This window comes from Myotis davidii, unplaced genomic scaffold (genome assembly GCF_000327345.1).
Source record: "Myotis davidii unplaced genomic scaffold, ASM32734v1 scaffold749, whole genome shotgun sequence".
NCBI classification, from domain to species: Eukaryota; Metazoa; Chordata; class Mammalia; order Chiroptera; family Vespertilionidae; genus Myotis; species Myotis davidii.
The window spans coordinates 233,115-252,732 of NW_006300030.1; the positions used below are offsets into that span (position 1 = coordinate 233,115).

The 19,618-nt window shown below is 39.7% G+C and overlaps 1 protein-coding gene and 1 long non-coding RNA gene across 4 annotated transcripts in view; one reads left to right on the top strand and one right to left on the bottom strand.

The window, feature by feature from the left end:
- Positions 1 to 19,618, top strand: part of CDC123 (cell division cycle 123) — a 71,327-nt gene that overhangs the window by 50,721 nt on the left and 988 nt on the right. For 2 of the 3 annotated variants that reach the window (XM_006776162.2, XM_006776163.2), the window contains 3 exons: positions 1,997 to 2,025; positions 15,129 to 15,254; positions 19,412 to 19,549. In XM_006776162.2, the coding sequence (XP_006776225.1) occupies positions 1,997 to 2,025; positions 15,129 to 15,254; positions 19,412 to 19,549 (293 nt within the window). The remainder of the gene's footprint in view (positions 1 to 1,996; positions 2,026 to 15,128; positions 15,255 to 19,411; positions 19,550 to 19,618) is intronic. The other variant, XM_006776164.2, reaches the window with a different exon arrangement.
- LOC107185047 lies at positions 4,718 to 18,373 on the bottom strand. Its single transcript, XR_001515956.1, has 3 exons — positions 18,363 to 18,373; positions 16,927 to 16,929; positions 4,718 to 4,954 (listed from the first exon to the last, which is right to left on the bottom strand). It is a non-coding gene; the product is annotated as an uncharacterized LOC107185047 (long non-coding RNA).

Genomic DNA, 19,618 nt, shown 5'->3' on the forward strand with positions numbered 1-19,618 from the left:
TGTTCAAAGACTGTTAAATCACATTGTTTACCCATATCTTCAGAAAAAAAATCACTTCTACTGCCGTGGTAAACAACCTGCTTCCCTATTTATAATGGTCTGGCCCTCTAGCAACTTCAGCGTGAAATTATAGCTGATTTACCTACAAACGTCAGGTGGTCATAATAATCTGGACACTCAGTGTAGATAGGATTTGAAGCACTATTTTAAGTGTTTTGCTATATTATTATTTGGTATTGCTGATGGTTGCATGTTAATTTTACCTTATTTGATCGGAGTCCCTTTTTTTTTCTTTTTTTAATTAGTCCTCACCAGAGGATATTTTTCCATCGATTTTTTTTTCCCAATGTGCCAATTTGTATCCATTGATTTTTAGAGAGAGTGAAAGGGAGGATGAGAGACACAGAGAGAGAGATCAATGTGAGAGAGATACATCGATTGGTCGCCTCTTGCACGTGCCCAGACCAGGGCTGGGGATGGAGCCTGCAACCGAGGTATGTGCCCTTGACCAGAATTGAACCTGAGACTGTTCAGTCTGCTGGCCGATGCTCTATCCACTGAGCCAAACTGGCAAGGGCTGATCAGAGTCACTTTTTAATACTGAGAGTTTTTTGTCCTGCCATTTTAGATATTTCATTATACATTTCAAAGGATCTATCTACAGATGATGTAATGCTTCTGTTATTAGGACTAAATTAGCTAGATGACTGATCTACCTTCTTAGATTATTATTTTTTTAAATGAATCAGATGGCATCAGCTATGTAGTAAATTTTTGTGAGTTGGCTTTAAGAATTGAAAGTATATTGATATGAGAGAAAGTTTTTATGCATCTTAAAATTATACCTACTATGATTTATCTTTTTTCTACTTGCCAAGCCTGGTTCTATGGCAGATTTGATTTAAAAAGAAAATTAAGCATAGCTAGATTTTATGCTTCCATACTACAAAGTTTACTCATTTCATTCCCCATCCCATTGATTGGTGCTGCTTTTATTGGTACATAGAACCTATTTATTAGGGTGAACTGGTTGAGATGATGTTGGTGTTTGGTTTGAATTTTTAAATATAATGGATCATAAACCCTAGCCAATTTAGCTCAGCGGATAGAGCATTGGACTAAAGGGTCCTAGGTTCGATTCCGATCAAGGGCACATGCCCAGGTTGAGGGCTCAATCCCCAGTAGGGAGCATGCAGGAGGCAGCCTATCAATGATCGTCTGTCATCATTGATGTTGATGTTTCTATCTCTTTCTCCCTCTCCCTTCCTCTCTGAAATCAATAAAAATATATTTAAAAGAACTTTTTAAAAAAATATAATGGATTATGGATGAGGGTAGAGAAAGGAAAAACAAAATTATATACAGACAGTTCTCGGGTTATGTCGGACTTGACATATATTGTTTCGTGGTTACGTCACCATCTCCCATTTATTTATTAAAAAAAAAGTTCTGTCATTTTGACGTCAGTACATATGTGCTTTATGTTTTTTATTATTTATCTACCACAAGTAAAGGTCAGGAATTGTTATCTTTCCTTTAATTTTTTTTTTTTTTTACTGTGTCACTTCATTACTGCTGTGTATGTGCTTCATGTGAGTGATGTAGGTGCTTACGTAGGTGGGTTCCGACTTACGGTGAAAATCATGTTAAGTCGCAGCATAGGAACGGATCTCCAAAGTAACCCGAGGACCTATTGTAAAGAAAACATTGCATTTCATATGTAATAACCTAATCAATAAAGAAATTTTTAAAAATTGCATTTTATGTTTGAAGTTTTGAGATTTAGAAAAATGAGGTCCTCCAGGGTAATTATATTCTACTGTTGGACTAATAATAAAATGCATTTTAATTTTCAAAAGGAGGCTTAGATCAGCAGTTGCCAACCGGTGGTCCACTTACCACTGGTGGTCCATGAGGTTTGAAAGGTTGGCGACCGCTGGCTTAGATCATAAAACAAGTAGCTTGTTATTAACTTTGAGTTTTGTTTTTTTTACAGTTGTATTCGATATATATAGAGACAGTAGGGTAAGTAAACACTATATATGATTACTTTAAAACAAGGACTGATCTTATAAGTGGACTACATAGCCATTATGAATGTAAAGGGTCTGCTGCTCAAAAAATACTTTCTCCAACTAAGGGGTTTGAAAATCACAGTGGTCAAGAATCTCCCCTTAAAATATACTTAACATTAGAAGACATACTATCAATAATTAATTATGTACAACAAATTTAGGGAATTTCCAAGAATTTAAATTATTTTTATTTTTAATTACAGTTGACATACGATATTATTTTTGTTTCAGGTGTATACCCCAATGACTAGACATGCATTACATAACTTACTAAGTGATCATCCTGATGAATCTAGTACTCATCTGACACCACACATAGTTATTAGAATATTATGCTGTATTTTACATCCCAATGACTATTCTGTAACTACCAATTTGCACTTTTTAATCTTTTCTCCTTTTTCACCCATCCCTTCAGTTAGCTTCCCATCTGGCAAAAATCAAAATGTTCTCTGTATCTATGAGTCTGTTTCTGTTCTGCTTCTTCATTTATTTCATTTTTATAGATTCATTTGTTGATAGATATGTATTTATTGCCAATGTATTGTTCATATTTTTTATCTTTTTCTTAAAGAAGACTCGTTAACATTTCATGTAATACTGGTTTAGCAGTGATGAACTCCTTCAGCTTTTTCTTGTCTGGGAAGCTCTTTATATGTCCTTCAATTCTAAATGATAGCTTTGCTAGGTAGAGTAATGTTGGTTGTAGATTCATGCTTTTCATCATTTTGAATATTTTTTGCCAATCCCTTTTAGCCTGCAAAGTTTCTTTTGAGAAATCAGCTGACAGTCTTATGGGGGCTCCTTTGTAAGTAACCAGCTGCTTTTCTCTTGCTGCTTTTAAGATTCTCTGTTTGAAAACAAACAAACAAACAAAAAAAGATTCTCTGTTTGTCTTTAACCTTTGGCATCTTAATGATGATGCATCTTGGTGTGGGTGTCTTTGGGTTTATCTTGTTTGGGACTCTTTGTTCTTCCTGGACTTGTATGCCTATTTCCTTCACATGGGTTTTTTCCAAATAGATTTTCTATTTCTTCCTGTCTTCTCCTTCCAGCACCCCATGATGTGAATGTTGGTACACTTGAAGTTGTCCAGAGGCTCCTTACACTATCTTCATTTTTTTGGGTACTTTTTTCTTTTTGTTGTTTTGATTGGGTGTTTTTTGCTCCCTTATATTCCAAATCACTGTTTTGATTCTTGGCTTTTTCTACTCTCCTGTTGATTCCCTATAAATGATTCTTTATTTCAGTTGGTGTATTCTTCATTTCTGACTGGTTCTTTTTTATGTTGTTGAGGTCCTCACTAAGTTCCTTGAGCATCCTTAGAACCAGTGTTTTGAACTCTGCATCTAGTAGATTTCTTGTCCCCATTTTGTTTAGTTTCTTTCTCTGGAGTTTTGTCCTTTTCTTTCATTTGGGACATGTTTCTTCATCTCCTCATTTTGGCAGCCTCCCTGTGTTTGTTTCTATGTATTAGGCAGAATTGCTACATCTCCTGGGCTTGGTAGAGTGGTCTAATGTAGAAGGTATCCTGTAGGGTCCAGTGGCACAACCTCCATGATCACCCAAGCTGGGCATTCCAGTTGTGTCCCTCCCTCCCTCCCCAATGTGGCTGTGTACACCCTTCTGTTGTAGTTGAGCCTTGATTGCTGTTGCATATCAGTGGGAGGGATTTACCCCATGGCTGATCCATTGCAAGGACTGGCTGCAACCACAAACAACCATGGAGAATCAGCTGTGCAGTGGCAGTTCACACAGCCGATCTTATTTCATTAGGGCTGTGGTGCCCACTGAGTCTGCCCCCTGAATGTATCACTGTGGAGATGGTTGGTAGTGTTTCGATGTGGGTCTCAAGCTATCCACCGGATGTGCTGGGGCCTCCCAGGAGGTGTGGCACAGGTCAGCCACACCTTTGTTCTGCCCAGGACCACCTGGCTTGAGCTACAAAGTGATCTGCAGCTGCCTGCTATCTGTGCTGGGCTTGGAGATGCCCAGGAGAGGCTCATCTGTGAACCAAGGCCAGCTGCCACTAGTGCCAGACCTGAGACCACTTAGCAAGAGGTGTGGTGCACGTTGAGGCCAGATGCCACTTGTTTGAGAGATTTTAGGAAAGTCTGAAACATGAGCCAAGACTAGTGATTCATAGGGAAAAGCTAATGGGAACAGGTTGAGTAGGCTTGCAAGTTTGGTGGGGTGGGATTTCAGGTAACTACTAGGGTGGGACAAACAGTGATAGCTACATTGATGGAGACTCATATATGGCTCCTGCTTGCCATCTCTGGGGTGGAGGTCTTATCAAAGGAACAATAGCCTCTGCTAGCACTTTTGTCTGGGAGAAAGTTGCACTGCACCTCCAGCTCTGGCCCTCATGCCAAACACTTCAGTTTCTCCCCGTATGTCCCTGGTGCCTTTTGGGCTGCTGTCCCAGCATTGCAGCTCAGAGGGAGCGAGTCAGAGTAAGTCTGTGTGCAGGTCCCTTAAAGGAACTTCCTGGGATTTCAGTAGTTCTCCCTATCACTCAGCCTCAATTCCCACTGGTTTTTACAGCCAGAATTTATGGGGACTTCTCTTCCCAGGACTGGAACCCTTGACTTTAGGTCCTGGTGTGGGGCTGGGACCCCTTGCTTCCCAGGGTGGACCTCTGCAGCCAAGATATCCCTCCTGATTTTTATTTAGTGCATGTGTGTGGGGGACCATGCCGTTCCGTATGTCCACATCTCCTAGCAGACAACATGGTTTCTTTAAATTTCTAGTTTTAGGACTTATATCCAGCTAGATTTCAGGTGGTTCTGAGTGATGGTTTTTCTGTAGTTTAGTTGTAATTTTTATATGGTTGTGGAAGGATGCGAGTAACACATTTACCTACGCCACCATCTTGACTGAAAGTCTCTGGATTGGTATCATTATTAATTATTATGATTATTATTACTATTTTATTTATTGATTTTAGTGAGAGAAAAGAATGGGGGGGGAGAGAGAAACATCGGTTTGTTGAACCTCCAACCTTGGCATAGATGACAGTGCTCTAACCAACTGAGCTACCCAGTCAGGTCTTCATTACTGTTTTTAATTAAAAAATTGTTTTTATTACAGTTGACATACAACATTATGTTAGTTTTAGGTGTACAATAAAGTGATTAGACATAGTACCCATCTGACTTGGTTATTACAGTATTACAGACTATATTCCATATGGTATACTTTACATCCTTGTGACTGTTTTTATAATTAGCAATTTGCATATCTTAATCCTTTGCCCTTTTCATCCATACCCCCAACACCATCATCTGGCAGCATTCAATTTGTTCTCTGTATCTATGAGTTAGTTTTTAACATAATGCCCTCTGGGTCCATCCATGTTGTTGCAAATGGTAAGATTTCATTTTTTTTTTATGACCAAGTAATATTCCATTGTTTGTGTGTGTGTGTATCTCACATCTTTTTTTTTCAATTATTTTTTTATATATATATATATATTTTATTGATTTCTGGGACCCTTCAGTCTGCAGGCCGACGCTCTATCCACTGAGCCAAACCAGTTTCAGCATACCACATCTTCTTTATCCATTTGTTTATTGATGGACGCATAGGTTGTTTCCATATCTTAATTGTTATAAATAATGCTGCAGTAAACATAGGGGTGCATATGTCTTTTCAAATTCATGTTTTGGGTTCCTTCAGATAAATACCCAGAAGTGGAATTGCTGGGTCATAAGGTAATTTCTATTTTTCATTTTTCAAGGAACCACCATACTGTGTTCCACACTGCCTGCACCAATTTATAATCCCACCAAATGTGCACTAGGATTTTTTTTTCTCCACATCCTCACCAACACTTGTTTGTTGATTTATTGATGATAGCCATTCTGACAGGTGTGAGGTGATATCTTTTTGAGGTTTTAATTTGCATTTTAGGCATTAATAACTTAACAGATAACTAAATGGCCACCTTATATCCTACTTTCCATTGTTATCAGGAGTCTGGGTGTGCTTAACATAGTTCAGTTTGCACACTTTTATTTTTTTCTCAACAAAGCCTCTTTTCAAGGTAACATTTAGAAATAATCAGATACCCCCCCACCCCCACCCCATGCACACTTTTTCCAGCCCTTGACTAGTGAAGTCTTTCTAGAGTGGTTTTAAAGGTCTAAGCAGAACCGTAGAGGCGCCCAGCCTGTACTAGGATGAGCAGACAAAAGGCAGTCCAGGGCATATTTGACCTGTTTGCATACTTCAGTGTGGCCAGGAATTTGTCATTTGATATTTAGAGAATTATTTTTAGCATTATTTGAGAGCCTGTGATATGTTAGATGCTATGCTTCTAATAAGAAGCTTCCAACAAGATGATCTGCTGACCTCGAGGAGCTTAATCTCAAGACTTGAAACCCAGGGCATTGGCATGGTCACAAGCTGGATCAAGTCAATTAGGGAGTAAACTTAGCCCTTTGCCCCGAATGTGCAGCTCAGAAGAGCTTTATTCTCATTTAATTCATTATCTCAATCCATATACTCCTGTGAGGTACGTATTATTTGTTCCCATTTAATAGATATTAAAATTGAAGCAATTACGTGTTAATGCAACTATGTTAATGGCATTTGAAAATTTGGAATTTATCAGTCTCTCAATATTTCCCTGGCAAATAACCAGTTCTGCAAGTGTCTTAATTGAAGTTGGAGACGTGCATAAATAATTACTGCTGTGATCTTACACAATGAAAATTATTGTATGCTTTTAAAGTGAGAAACATACCAGTATAAACACCCTGAAAGTTTCTGAGAAGAGATTTAAACCGTGATGTAAAACTAATTTGCATTTAGTCAGTAACAGCGTTTGTTAGGGACTTCCTTAAATATGTAATTTTGTGACATAGAAAACTAACTCTTCCTTTATGTGGTCTCATATGAAATACAGCTAAAGTGTGTGGGCTTGGCAATATTTTAAGGTGTCTGGTTTCTTACTGCGGCTGGCGAGTTGTGTCAGTGCTGATAAATTCTAATGTTGTGTATGTAAAGCGATGGTCTGGGATGAGGCCTGGGAACGTGTATTGTAAGATGCTCCTTAAGTGATGCTAATGCACCACTAGAATTTACAGTAATTGCCCTTAGATACTTGAAAAATTATTCCAGTCCCCTTATATTACTGTTCTGGTACCATGTCTGGTCTTGAGTCTTTAATATTGTTGAAATTGGCTTTGCAACTTGGTCAGTTTTTATAGCTCTTCTATGAATGATTGAAAAAGAAAGCACAATTTCTAATGTGTCAGGTTTCTGCAGCTGTTTGTTCGATTAAGCTTAATAATGTTGTTAAAATCTTTTATATCTCATGAATGAAATGATGCCTGACAATACCTTCAAAATAATACAGATTTTGGGATATAGATGAAAGATCAGCCATGGGGATCAACAGGATGACTGGAAACTGAGTGTTAGACACATTGGGTTCCTTATACTATTTTTTTTTCTACCTTTGTATATGTTTAACCTTTTATATACAGAAATCTTTTTTTAAACTTTAAAATAATCTTTCTTCATTTTTTTCTCTATTTAATCTATCAGTTACTGAACAGGGTGATGTTAACATCTCCTCTTTCTAATTCTGCTAGCTTTTGTGTTACAGACTTTGATGTCATATTCTTCCACAAATGCTAGTTCACAGTGGCTTTGTTTCCCCAGTGAATTCTCAATGTCAGGCAGTGATTCTATCCCTAAGAATGCTTTTGTGCTTTTGGCATTAAAGTATGTTTCGCTGTGATATTGATTGTGTTATTACAGTTTTCTTTTGGTCTTGGAATTTATCTATCTCAGTCCTTTTTTTAAATAGCTGTTAAGTTTTAGGTGTGTGCACATGTCCTATAAGTAGTATATTGCCGGTTTTGTGTTTTTAATCATCGATAATTTCTCGTTTTAACTGGTAAGTATTGTTTGCATTTATTATATTGGATATTTGAATGTTTTCCACCATCTGATCTTGAATTTCGGTTTACTTTGCTTTCCTATGCCTTTTTTCTTTTAATGTATATTACTGGTTTTTCTTTATTCTTCCTCCTCACCCTCCTTTCTCCCCCCGCACCCCCACCCCCAGCCAATAATTTTGAAGTTTAGTTTTTTATTTCTGTTAATTTTGGTAGAAATTAACCACTAAATCTTTTTTTTTTTAATATATTTTATTGAGTTTTTACAGAGAGGAAGGGAGAGAGATAGAGAGTCAGAAACATCGATGAGAGAGAAACATCGATCAGCTGCCTCCTGCCCATCTCCCACCGGGGATGTGCCCGCAACCCAGGTACATGCCCTTGACCGGAATCGAACCTGGCACCCTTCAGTCCGCAGGCTGATGCTCTATCCACTGAGCCAAACCGGTCTTGGCAACCACTAAATCTTAATATGGATATTTAATAAGCTCTGAAGTTAATTTTATATCCTGTTGTTCTTGTGATACAAGAACTTTTGTACACTAATTCCCAGCATCCGCTTTTGTCTTGTGATGTCTGATTTTTATTTTTTAATTTATTTTTCAAATATATTTTTATTGATTTCAGAGAGGAAGGGAGAGATTAATGATGAGAGAGAATCATTGATCGGCTGCCTCCTGCATGCCCCACACTGGGGACTGAACCCACAACTCGGGCATGTGCCCTTACCAGGCATTGAACCGTGACCTCCTGGTTCATAGGTTGACACTCAGCCACTGAGCCAGGCCGCCTGGGCATGATGTCTGATATTTAGTTCCACTTTGTGTTTATACCCCTAACTTAGTCATGATTGTTGCTGTTCCGTTTCTTTGTACCACTGCTTCTTGCCTCTCACTGCTTTCTGGATCCAGCTCTTCCTAGTAGTATGTTCTTTTGTAATAAATTCCCTCAGCCTTTGGCTTGGCTGGAAAAGACTTTGTTTACCTTCATGCATGATGACAGGCTTAGCTGGGCATAGAATTTTTCAGTTGACCAGTTTGATGGCCTCAGCACTTTGAAGACACTGTTCCATTATTCTTTGGCTTCTTTTCTTTTTGGGGGTCATGCTTTCTAGGTCTAAGAATTCACTTCCTTTGTTAATTGTGGAGAATGTTCAGCTGTCTTTTCAAGTATTGTCTCTTCCTTTTCTATCTTTTGGCCTTTGGAACTTTATTTACAGTTAGTTGTGTTAGAGCTTCTCACTTTTTTATTTTATTTTATTGATTTTTTTACAGAGAAGAAGGGAGAGGGATAGAGAGTTAGAAACATCAATCAGCTGCCTCCTGCATACCTCCTACTGGGGATGTGTCTGCAGCCAAGGTACATGCCCTTGACCGGGCTTGAATCTGGGACCCTTCAATCTACAGGCCGACACTCTATCCACTGAGCCAAACTGGTTAGGGCCAGAGCTTCTCACTTTATCTTCATGTCCCTTGACTTCTCATTTTCTACCTCTTTGTCTCTCTGTACTGTGTTTTGTATTTTCTCAGATATACCAGTTTACTAGTTCACTTTCGGCTTTGTCTGATCTGATATATTTAACCTATTCACTAGGTTTTAAATTGTATCAGCTATATTTTTCATTTCTATAGGTTCTATTTGGTTACTTTTAAAATCTGCTTATTTATTCACTAGAGGCCCAGTGCACAAAATTCTTGCACTGGAGGGGAGGTATGCCTCAGCCCAGCCTGCACCCCCTTGCAGTCTGGGAGCCCTCGGGGGATGTCCGACTGACGGCTTAGGCCCCCTCCCCGCCTCGCGCTCACCAGCCATGAGTCTGGCTTCTGGCTGAGAGGTGCTCCCCCTGTGGGAGCGCACTGAACACCAGGGGGCAGCTCCTGCGTTGAGCGTCTGCCCCCTGGTGGTAAGTGCACATCATGGCAGCCAGTTGGTTGATTTGCATATTAGCCTTCTATTATATAGGACAGTATCTTGTGTTTTAGGGTTTTGATTTCTACTATATTTTAAATCATTCAAAACTGCTGATCTTTTTTCCTTAGATTTTTTTTTTGGGGTATAGTTCACATAGAGTTGAATTTACCCTTTTTGTGTATAGTTCTATGAGTTTAAAAAACACATCTGGTTGTGTAATCACTACTACAATGATGATGTAGAACTGCCTCACTCCCAAAATTTCCTCACGAACCTCCCTGAACCCTAGCCCTTGGAAAACACTGCTCTGTAAACCTACTGAGTTATTTTTAAGTTTTTAATTTATAATACATTCACACTGCTTAAAAATCAAATCCGTGTGAAAATATATCCTTGACCCTCTGCTCTCCTGCAAGTTCACTTTTATTTCTTTCTTTTATATCCTTCCAGTATTTCTTGATGCCAAAAAAAGGTAATGTACTTATTTTTTCATTTTTCTTATATAGAGTTAGCATATGATACACAGTTTGCACTGTACTTTTTATTCATTTTTAAAAAACAATGTACCTTTGAGAGCTTTCCAATTTAGTACTGTGGCACAGTGTTTTGTGCTGTGGATACACCGTCTAGTTTGTTTAGCTACTTCACTATAGATGAACACTTAAGTTGTTTCTAGACTTTTGCAAATTGTGCTGTGATGAACATCCGATATATATTTTGTTTTATACATCTGCAAGTATATCTACAGGATAGATTCCCAGAAATGGGATTGCAAGCTCAAAAGGTTAAATGTATTTTAATTTTGATTATCCTTGGTACTACTGGTAGAAGCTACACCAAGTAATTCCACTGGAAAAGTACCTGGATATTTCCTTAAAGCTTGCCCACAGAGTTATGTGCTCAAACTTTCTAGGGTCTTTTGTTGTTGTTTTTTTGATAGATGAAAAGTGGTGTTTCAGTATAGTTTCATTTTTTTTTCTTATTATGCATTAGGAGGCATTTAATCTTTTGTAAGGGTCAAGTCTATGTGTTTGCCATTTTTTAAAAAAAATATTTTATTGATTTTTTTACAGAGAGGAAGGGAAAGGGATAGAGAGTTAGAAACATCGATGGGAGAGAAACATCGATCAGCTGCCTCCTGCACACTCCCCTACTGGGGATGTGCCTGCACCCAAGGTACATGCCCTTCACTGGAATCGAACCTGGGACCTTTCAGTCCACAGGCCAACACTCTATCCACTGAGCCAAACTGGTCAGGGCCCTACTCGATTCTTATGACCGGAATCGCGACCCCGGGCTTGCAGTCGGCAGGCCGATGCTCTATCCACTGAGCCAAACAGGTTAGGGCTACCATTTTTTTATTGTCTTATTTATTATCCTTTAAAACAGGGGTCCTCAAACTATGGCCCACGGGCCACATGCGGCCCGCCAAAAACATTTATCCGGCCCCCCGGGTGTTTTTGCCGCAGCTGCCTGTCCTGCTTAGCAGCCGACTCGTCCCGGGCCCACAGTGCGCATGTGTGGAATGTCTGAGGGATAGTGAACTGGCCCCTGTTTAAAAAGTTTGAGGACCTCTGCTTTAAAATATAGGAATGGGATTATCCCATTTTATTAGTCTTTTACCATGAAGATAAAATGTTATTTATTGTATGACTTCTGAATTTGAGTCATAATTTTAAAAAATACCTCTCCATTTATTTTCTAGCTTTTATAACTTATTGCTTCTACATATAAATCTTTGATCTATTTTGCATTTGCCCTGGTATGTGATATGGATCTAACTTTGTCTTTTTCTAGATTTTTACCCAGTTGTCCTAACACTAATATCTTTATTTTATATTGTCCTTTAGGTTGATGATGATTTTCCTCAGTTTTTGGGGCTTTAACCTTTGGTTGCTCTATTTGCATATTCTCATTCATATTGATTATTTATTTTGGGTTTTGTAAACCAGTCTATTTATTTTACCGTGGGTTCATCTTCAGTGAGCTTGTTTTTTTTGTTGTTGTTTGTTTGTTTAGTTTTTAATCTGTGAGAACCTCGAGGATTGTAAGTTTCAAGTATTTCATTTGCTTCTTCCATGCTCCCCAGACCCCAGTCAGAGAAAGGCAGGCTTCTTTGTTTCCTTTTCCAATGATTAGGAGTTTTATCTTAAACTCCCTTACAGACTGCGGCAGTCCTCCGGAGGTCACGTCTTGGCTCTGATTCCCTTCTCGTGGCTCGTCTCCTGTTGCTGTGTGCATGGTAAACCCTGCCCTGTGCTTCCTGGTAGGAAGCTCGCCCAAGGGTTCCCACTGCAAATGTTTGTATGCTTGCTTCTTTTTTTTAGGTTCCTTCTCATTTCTGGCGCATGGGATCCCCTTTCTTTCTTGTAATTTCATTGTACATTTAAAGGGATTATTTTAACCAGAATTTCATCCGATTTAGAACTAGAGACTTTTGAAGTTCCATAATTTTCTGGGACCCCCATGTGTTTTACACTCTAGGAAATAACCTGTGTCCAGAGTGGGCTGTCTTTTCGTGGCCTTCACACATGTTAGTTTTTGTTATTGTTGTTGTTTCCCCTGAAATGGTCTGCTTTCCTCCCACCATCCATCCTCCTCCCAAATCATTATCACCATCATCTTCAAATTCCAAATTACTGAGGGGAGCTTTTCCAGCTTCACCATGCAGATTAGGTAGGTTCTCCTTACATTCTACTAGTCTGATAATACCCAAAATATATCAATTTTGTTCTTATCTCTGTTGGGTTATTCCCTTCTGGGTACTGTGATTGCAGGATGGTTTTTATTTCTCTTTTTTGGTGTGTGTGTGTGTGTGTGTGTGTGTGTGTGTTTATCCCCTGGTATGGACTGAGCTCTCTGAAGGAATAGATTCTGTGTTATTAGTCATTATGCGCCAGTGCTTTGCACAGTGTCTTTCTAGTGCACAGGGATTTATTTGGCCTGTGGGGCTGGTAGATTTCAGGAAGGGCTGATCTTATCTCAAGGATTGCCTAAAAATAGAATTTCTCAGGATGTCTCCTGCCTGAGCTATCACATGAAAACCGTGTTCTAGCTATAAGATCCTCATTTTGATAGTTTTATACCTGATTACAGCTGGTTTCACTTTTCTTTGAATTAGCGAATGTCTTCTGAACTATAGAACAAACTGCCCATTACTAGTTCTAAAAGTAGTGATCTATTTGTGTTTTAAGTTTGTTTTGTTCGTTGTTGTTTTTTTTTTTTGTGTGTGTGTGTGTGTTTTTACAGTATGCCATATTTTTAGTTTATAGAACATAATATTCCTATACTAACAGGCCCAATAGTGTTTTCTTTTTATAAATGAGATGGTTTTACTGGTTATAAAATTCAAGTAGAAAGGGTTTGAAGGTTAGAAAATACCCATTTTGTTAAAATAACACATAGCATGCCAAAGACATCTTTGTAATTGCTCCAAAAGCAAAGCTGACATTATACCAAGAAGTTAATGGCTGACGTTATTTCACATAGTCAAAGACTGTGCAAGTGGGTGCCGAACTGCCGTGCAGAAGCAACTCAAGTGGCCTGAAAGAGTTGTAGGTTTTCTCCTGGGATTATATAAAATAAGAAATCCATAGGTGTGTGGTGCAACTTCTTGTAATGGTTCTTTGCCACTTACCAGATGTTTCTGCTGTTGGGAGCAAGTCCTAATTAGATATTTCTTAATTTTTTTCTTTAACTGAGATGAGAAAGAGTGCTAGATATTGGTAATGGTGGCTCGGCAACCTAGTTCTTTAGGCATTTGTAATTTTACACACTCATGTCTGACCAAGACATGATAACTACACATTTACAGGAAAACCTAATTACCAACAAAAAAATGTTGCAATGATATGAATGTTTTGAGAAATATCAAGAGGATCAAAGATACATGACCGCTGGGTACACTGGCTCTTGTATCTCTAAGGAGGTGCTAATTTTGCCTCTGCCTGAGGCTACCCAGCAGGAGCTATGGAGAGATCTGCAGATTCCTCTTCCTTGTTTGGGTTTTGGAGGTGCCCAGATGAGGCCCAGCTATGAAGTAATGCAAGCTTCTGTGAGGCCTTGGGCCTTCTTTTGGATGTTCTGGGTCTCTGACCCAGCTGCAGTTTGTTAGGTAATTTTCAGATTGCAAAGGGCCAGGCCTTTCATATGCAAAAGCCTCTGCGCATAGCTTGGGTGGGCCGGGGTCTCAGGGAATCAGCAGGGCGGAGCAAACAGCTATGGCAGCTCCTCAGTCCTACTCTAATAGGCCCCGCGTCTCAGTGTCCCGTGGTAATCGCTGCAAGCACCTCTGAGAGAAAGCTGCCCTTGAGTTCCGCCTGCTGCCAGACAGTCCAGTTTCTCCCCGTATGAGTCTGGGTCCCCAGAGACTCGCCAGGAACTAGAGGCAAGAGCAGTCGGGAGCTTGAGACTCCCTCCCGATTGAAAAAGACATCTGCGTCCTCAGTTGCCAGCCCTTTCAGCGTGCGCCTCCGTACCTCTGCACTTTACTTCTGCACCTCCTCTGAGTCTCAGTGTGCTTTTCTCTTTCCTTCTAGTTGTAGAATTTCCACTCGTCCAGCCTTCCTGTGGTTCTGGGTGATGTCCGCTTTGTCTTTTAGTTGTATTTTTGAAGTGGTTGTGCAAGGCAGCAATTTCCGGTGTTTACCTATGCCACCATCTTGGTTTTTTTATTTTATTTTCTAGACATTTCTTTTAAAGGTTGATATATTTTTTAGATCTCCCCTTCATGTGCTCTAACATAGACAAACCAATATTGCATTAAAATTAGAGAAAACTGAGCATTTCTGTACTTCTTTCTATATGCTTAAAAAAATGCATCCTTGGCAGCAGCGGCCTCTCAGGGGTAAGAAATGGAGCTCTCTGGAACTTCTGGCTCTTTCCTTCCTTTGCAGGGCAAAGGTAATCTTGAAAGATAATCAGAGATGCCCCCTGAAAGCATTCGGTCATGCTTGCTTTAACTTCTTGTGAAATTTTCCTTTTTCCTGCTTGGAGTTTTGACCTAAAATTCTCATGTGATCTAAGCAGGACTTGAAATATATGTCGTTGTAGGCTTTTCTTTTCTAGGTCTCTTCTCTGTATTTACAGGCGACCTTCCCTTTAGAAAAGGCTATGGCCTATTTTCAATGAAACCTGGGGGACTTCCTCTGGTGGGACCTGGAGGACAGGTTATAGAGTATAAATGTTTGATTTTAGTCTATGACTCTTAATTTTTCTCTCTGTCCTACAGGGGAAGGTGTGGCTAATCGATTTTAATCCATTTGGTGAGGTAACAGATTCACTACTGTTTACCTGGGAAGAACTGATATCTGAACGAAACTTAAAAGGTGATTTTAGTGAAGGTGCTCTGGAGCAGGTAAGATGGTAAAAGTAAAAATATAAAGGAAATATTTTAATCTTAACATTTGCTAGTTCTCTAGGCACTTGGATAGGCAGTGGCTTGTACTCTTGGGTAGTACAGAATATAACAAACTTACTAATAGATTCTTGCCCATGCAAGTGAGCAAGAAACGGTGTGCACACGTGATTCATTCATTTAACTTCCTTTAAAGAAATAATGGTCATCTGATATATTTTTTTCTGATGATTTTTTTTCTTGGAGCCGTGTGTCCTTGACCCCAAGTTCAAGTGGCCCTCATTACAATGTCTTGTTTCCCTCATCAGCTCCTCTTCCATCAGCCACAGTGGCCATTTCACACATTTCCATGCTCCTCTGAACCTCTGGCTTCCTTTTCTTCTCAGCAGAGATTTCATGTCCTTCTTCAAAGGAGAAGATAATCCATTGGTGGGATCACTCAGTTTCATTGTCAGGAAGCCTCCAGCCTTGTCTGCAGCTGTCCTTCTAAGTCTCACCTCCACCTGCCCAACATACCATTCCTTCCCATCTCTCGCATACCTTGTGCTGTCATGTATCTCCTTTCCTGTTTTTCCTGTCTCTTTATCTCTACCAACTCCCACCACTCAGTAGTTAATCATGTTCAGATATCTCATCTTAAAAAGACAAAATCTTTAAGCCCATATCTTCACCTAGCTACTCTCTCCTTTTTTTTTTTTCTCATCTTCACAGCCAAACTTTCTTGAAACAACTTTGGAAAGCTTTGTTCTTCCTATAAAAGTACTACATGCTCATTTTTAAAGAAAATTCTAAATCACCCATAAAACTACTGCCTTGAGACCCACTGCTTATATTTTAATACTAACATGTCTTTTCCACGTACAGATAAACTTGTTTAAATAAATGAGATTATACTACATATGAATTTATGTATCTCAAGTTTTTCATTTAGTATTATCTTGTGAGTATTTGAGTATTTTATATCTTTTTTAAAACAGTTTTTGCCCTGGCCGGTGTTCTCAGTAGTTAGAGCATTGGCCCACACAGTGAAGGGTCTTGGGTTCAATTCCTGGTCTAGGGCACATACCTGGGTTCCAGGTTCGAATCTCTGGTTAGGATGCATGTGGGAGGCAAGCAAATAATGTGTCTCTCTCACATCATTGTTTCTCTCTCTCTATCCTTGCCCTGACTGGTTTGTCTCAGTGGATAGAGCGGCGTTCTGCGGACTGAAAGGTCCCAGGTTCGATTCCGGCCAAGGGCATGTACCTTGGTTGCGGGCACATCCCCAGTAGGAGGTGTGCAAGAGACAGCTGATTGATGTTTCTCTCTCATCGATGTTTCTAACTCTCTATCCCTCTCTCTTCCTCTCTGTGAAAAATCAATAAAATATATTTAAAAAAATATATCCTCAGGTGAGGATTAACAAAAAATAATATAAAAAAATTAAAACAAAGTTTGTTGTTTAGCATGGTCATTTAAAAAAAGAGAGAGGGAATTAGAAAGAGGCAAGACTGGAAATCCTACCACCTCCAAATAGCCATTCTTATCACTTGAGTTAATATATTCTCCAGACATTTTTTTCTATGGATGCACCATACATTTTTACATAGTGGGATCATACTAGTTTCCCTCATACGGTTACGTAACTTGCTTTTTTGTAACTACTCAGTAATTGTACATCCGGCACAGCCACTTCCTTACATGGTCATCTGTCCTTGCTGCCTGCTGCTTCTCATTTCACCTGTCACTCCCCAGCCCAGTGAGCCTCAGTCCCTGCCACCCACATCGACTGCTCTTGGCAAGGGCTCCCCTGCTTTGTTGCTAATTCCAGTGAACGACCCACTGCCCTTCTCTCACCCAACCGCTTGGCACCATTTGAACGTGTTACCCTCTTGTTCTTACAGCATCTCTTCCCTCAGCTTCTGTGGCATGTTCTCCCTTCTGGGTTTCTTCCAGCTCTTCTGGCTGCTGCTTTGCCTTCAGTGTGACCATCTTTCCTTTTGTCCATCTCCGAAGTAATTTTTTTCATCATTACTCTGTCCTGGGCCTTCTTTGGGCCTGTTTCTCTAGATCTGACTCAACTAGATGCTTTTTCCCTGTCAAGGCACTTGCCCACACGTGATGCCTGCCTGTTGACTTGCCTGTGTCCTGCTTTAGACTCCAAGAGTAGAGTCTCTTGTTCTCCACGTAGCTGAGGGCTTAGCACAATGCCAGGCACAACTAATGAGTGTTGAGTTAGTGAGAGAAGGAATTTTATCCCTGATGGCATCTTACAGTTGTGGGCTGTTAAATCTGAGTGTCTAGAAGAAGAATGTAAATTATTCAGCACAGGGTTATTTATAAATATGGGGGATACAGTTACTGAATAGAAACAGTTTGTATAAGATTCAATCTATGATCCAAATAATATGATTGGATCTTTCTTTTTTCTTACTCTATCTCTCTCTCTCTTTTCTTCCTTCCTTCCCTTCCTTTTTTCTTTTTTGCTTAATTTAAACAACATTATATTGGCAGTTGGGGAAACGGGAACTGCTCCTGCCTTTGCCCAGCTTCACCTCCTGCCTAGTTTCCACTCCACAGAAACCTTCCTGTCCTTCTGTTTCTTGAAGCTCCAAGCCCTGCCTCTCTGCATTGGTTGTTCCACTGCCTTCAGAGCCGTGCTCTGCTCCCAGACCTCCCAGGCTTTTTCTGTCATACGTTCCAGCTCTCAGTCCAGACATCCCCTCTTTCGCAAGGTCTTCCCTAGCAGACTACCTGGTTCTCTGTGATAGCCCGTGGTTTTGTTTTTATAACACATTGTACTATCTGAAATAACATTGTTAGTTTATTTGTTTGCTTGCTGATTGGCTGTCTACCTGTCTTGTTTATCAGTTTATCTTCCAGACCTAGAAAAAGGTCCAGTACAAAGTAGGTGTTTCATAAATATCTGTCAGATGATTGGTCTGTCTGTCAAAACTGTGGCCTGCTTTCTAGGTCTTGTTCCATTCAAGCTGTGCTGGACACATCCATCCCTCAGCTAGATATCCATCACCATGAAGTCCAAACCCAAGGCCTTCTGTCTCTGAAGTCCTTTTCTGCACAAGGCAACATGTAAATATTATCTGCAGGCCCTAAGCAGGTACAGCTGACTCTTAAACACCATGAGTTTCCACTGCGTGCGTCCACTTACACTTGGATATTTCCCAGCTGACCCATGCAGTTCAAACCACATTGCTCGAGGGTCAGCTCTGCGGTTGGAATCTGCACATGCTGAGGCTGACTGTAGTTACATGAAGATTTTCAAGTGCTTAGGAGGTCGGTGCCACCACCCTCCCTGTTGTCAAGGGCCAACTGTACATGAAAGAATGTAAAGACGTGTTCAGTATGATACTTGGATTTGCATGTTGCTTGCAGTTTTACATAGGTAATGAGACAGATACATAAATAAGTTAGATGACATAAAAGAAGTACAAAGGTGTTAGGATTCAAAGCATTTGCTTGCCCTTACTATTAACCCCTTCCCCGGCAGAAACGTGTATACTCGTTTTCACAAAATGTTCTTTTTCAGTCGTCGACGAGTATACTAAGAAAATATGGTAAAAAAATATGGTTTATAGGAAGACAAGCTACAAACTGTTTTCATAACCAGCATCAAAAAATACTATATAGAACCAAAATAAAAAAAATTAGTCTGAAAAAGAAACGTTTTTAACAAAAAAATTGTTGGGGAAGGGGTTAACTTTACTTTATTCTCTAAGGCTATGGTTGGCAAACTGCGGCTCGCAAGGCAATGCTTCCTAACTGCACCTGAAGAAAGTGATAATATTTATAAAGCATTCTGGTTTGTATGAGATTGCTCGAGACCAGTGATAAGTAGCCTGCGGCCTGTGACCCATTGGGAACTAAAGAGATACATACCTGTTTGTATCACACTCGGGCTGCACACGGGTAGCACTTGGGGATCGGCCTCGCTCTCCAGGACACTGTTTGCAGATACCCTTGTTTATGTCATATTGAATATGTAAAAATGTTTTACAGACTTGGTGCCTTCTTTTACTTCAGAATCTTATTTCTTCCTTGCCCAGTACAAAAAAGAACATGAAGTTGAAATTGTTGTGATAGAACCTTTTTCAGTTTGGAGAAGAGACTTAAAATTTATCACAAACCCCCCCGCCCCATTTTTTTTTTTTTTGGTAAAGGATTCTCCAGCTTTCCGTTGTACAAACAGTGAAGCTACAGTCCAGCCAAGTCCCTATCTAAGTTATCGACTGCCCAAGGACTTTGTAGACCTCTCTACTGGAGAAGATGCTCACAAACTCATCGATTTCCTTAAGCTGGTAAGGCCTATGTGTACTTAGCATCTTTGTTTTCAAATTGGCTTTTTAATATTTCATTTTAGTCTTATT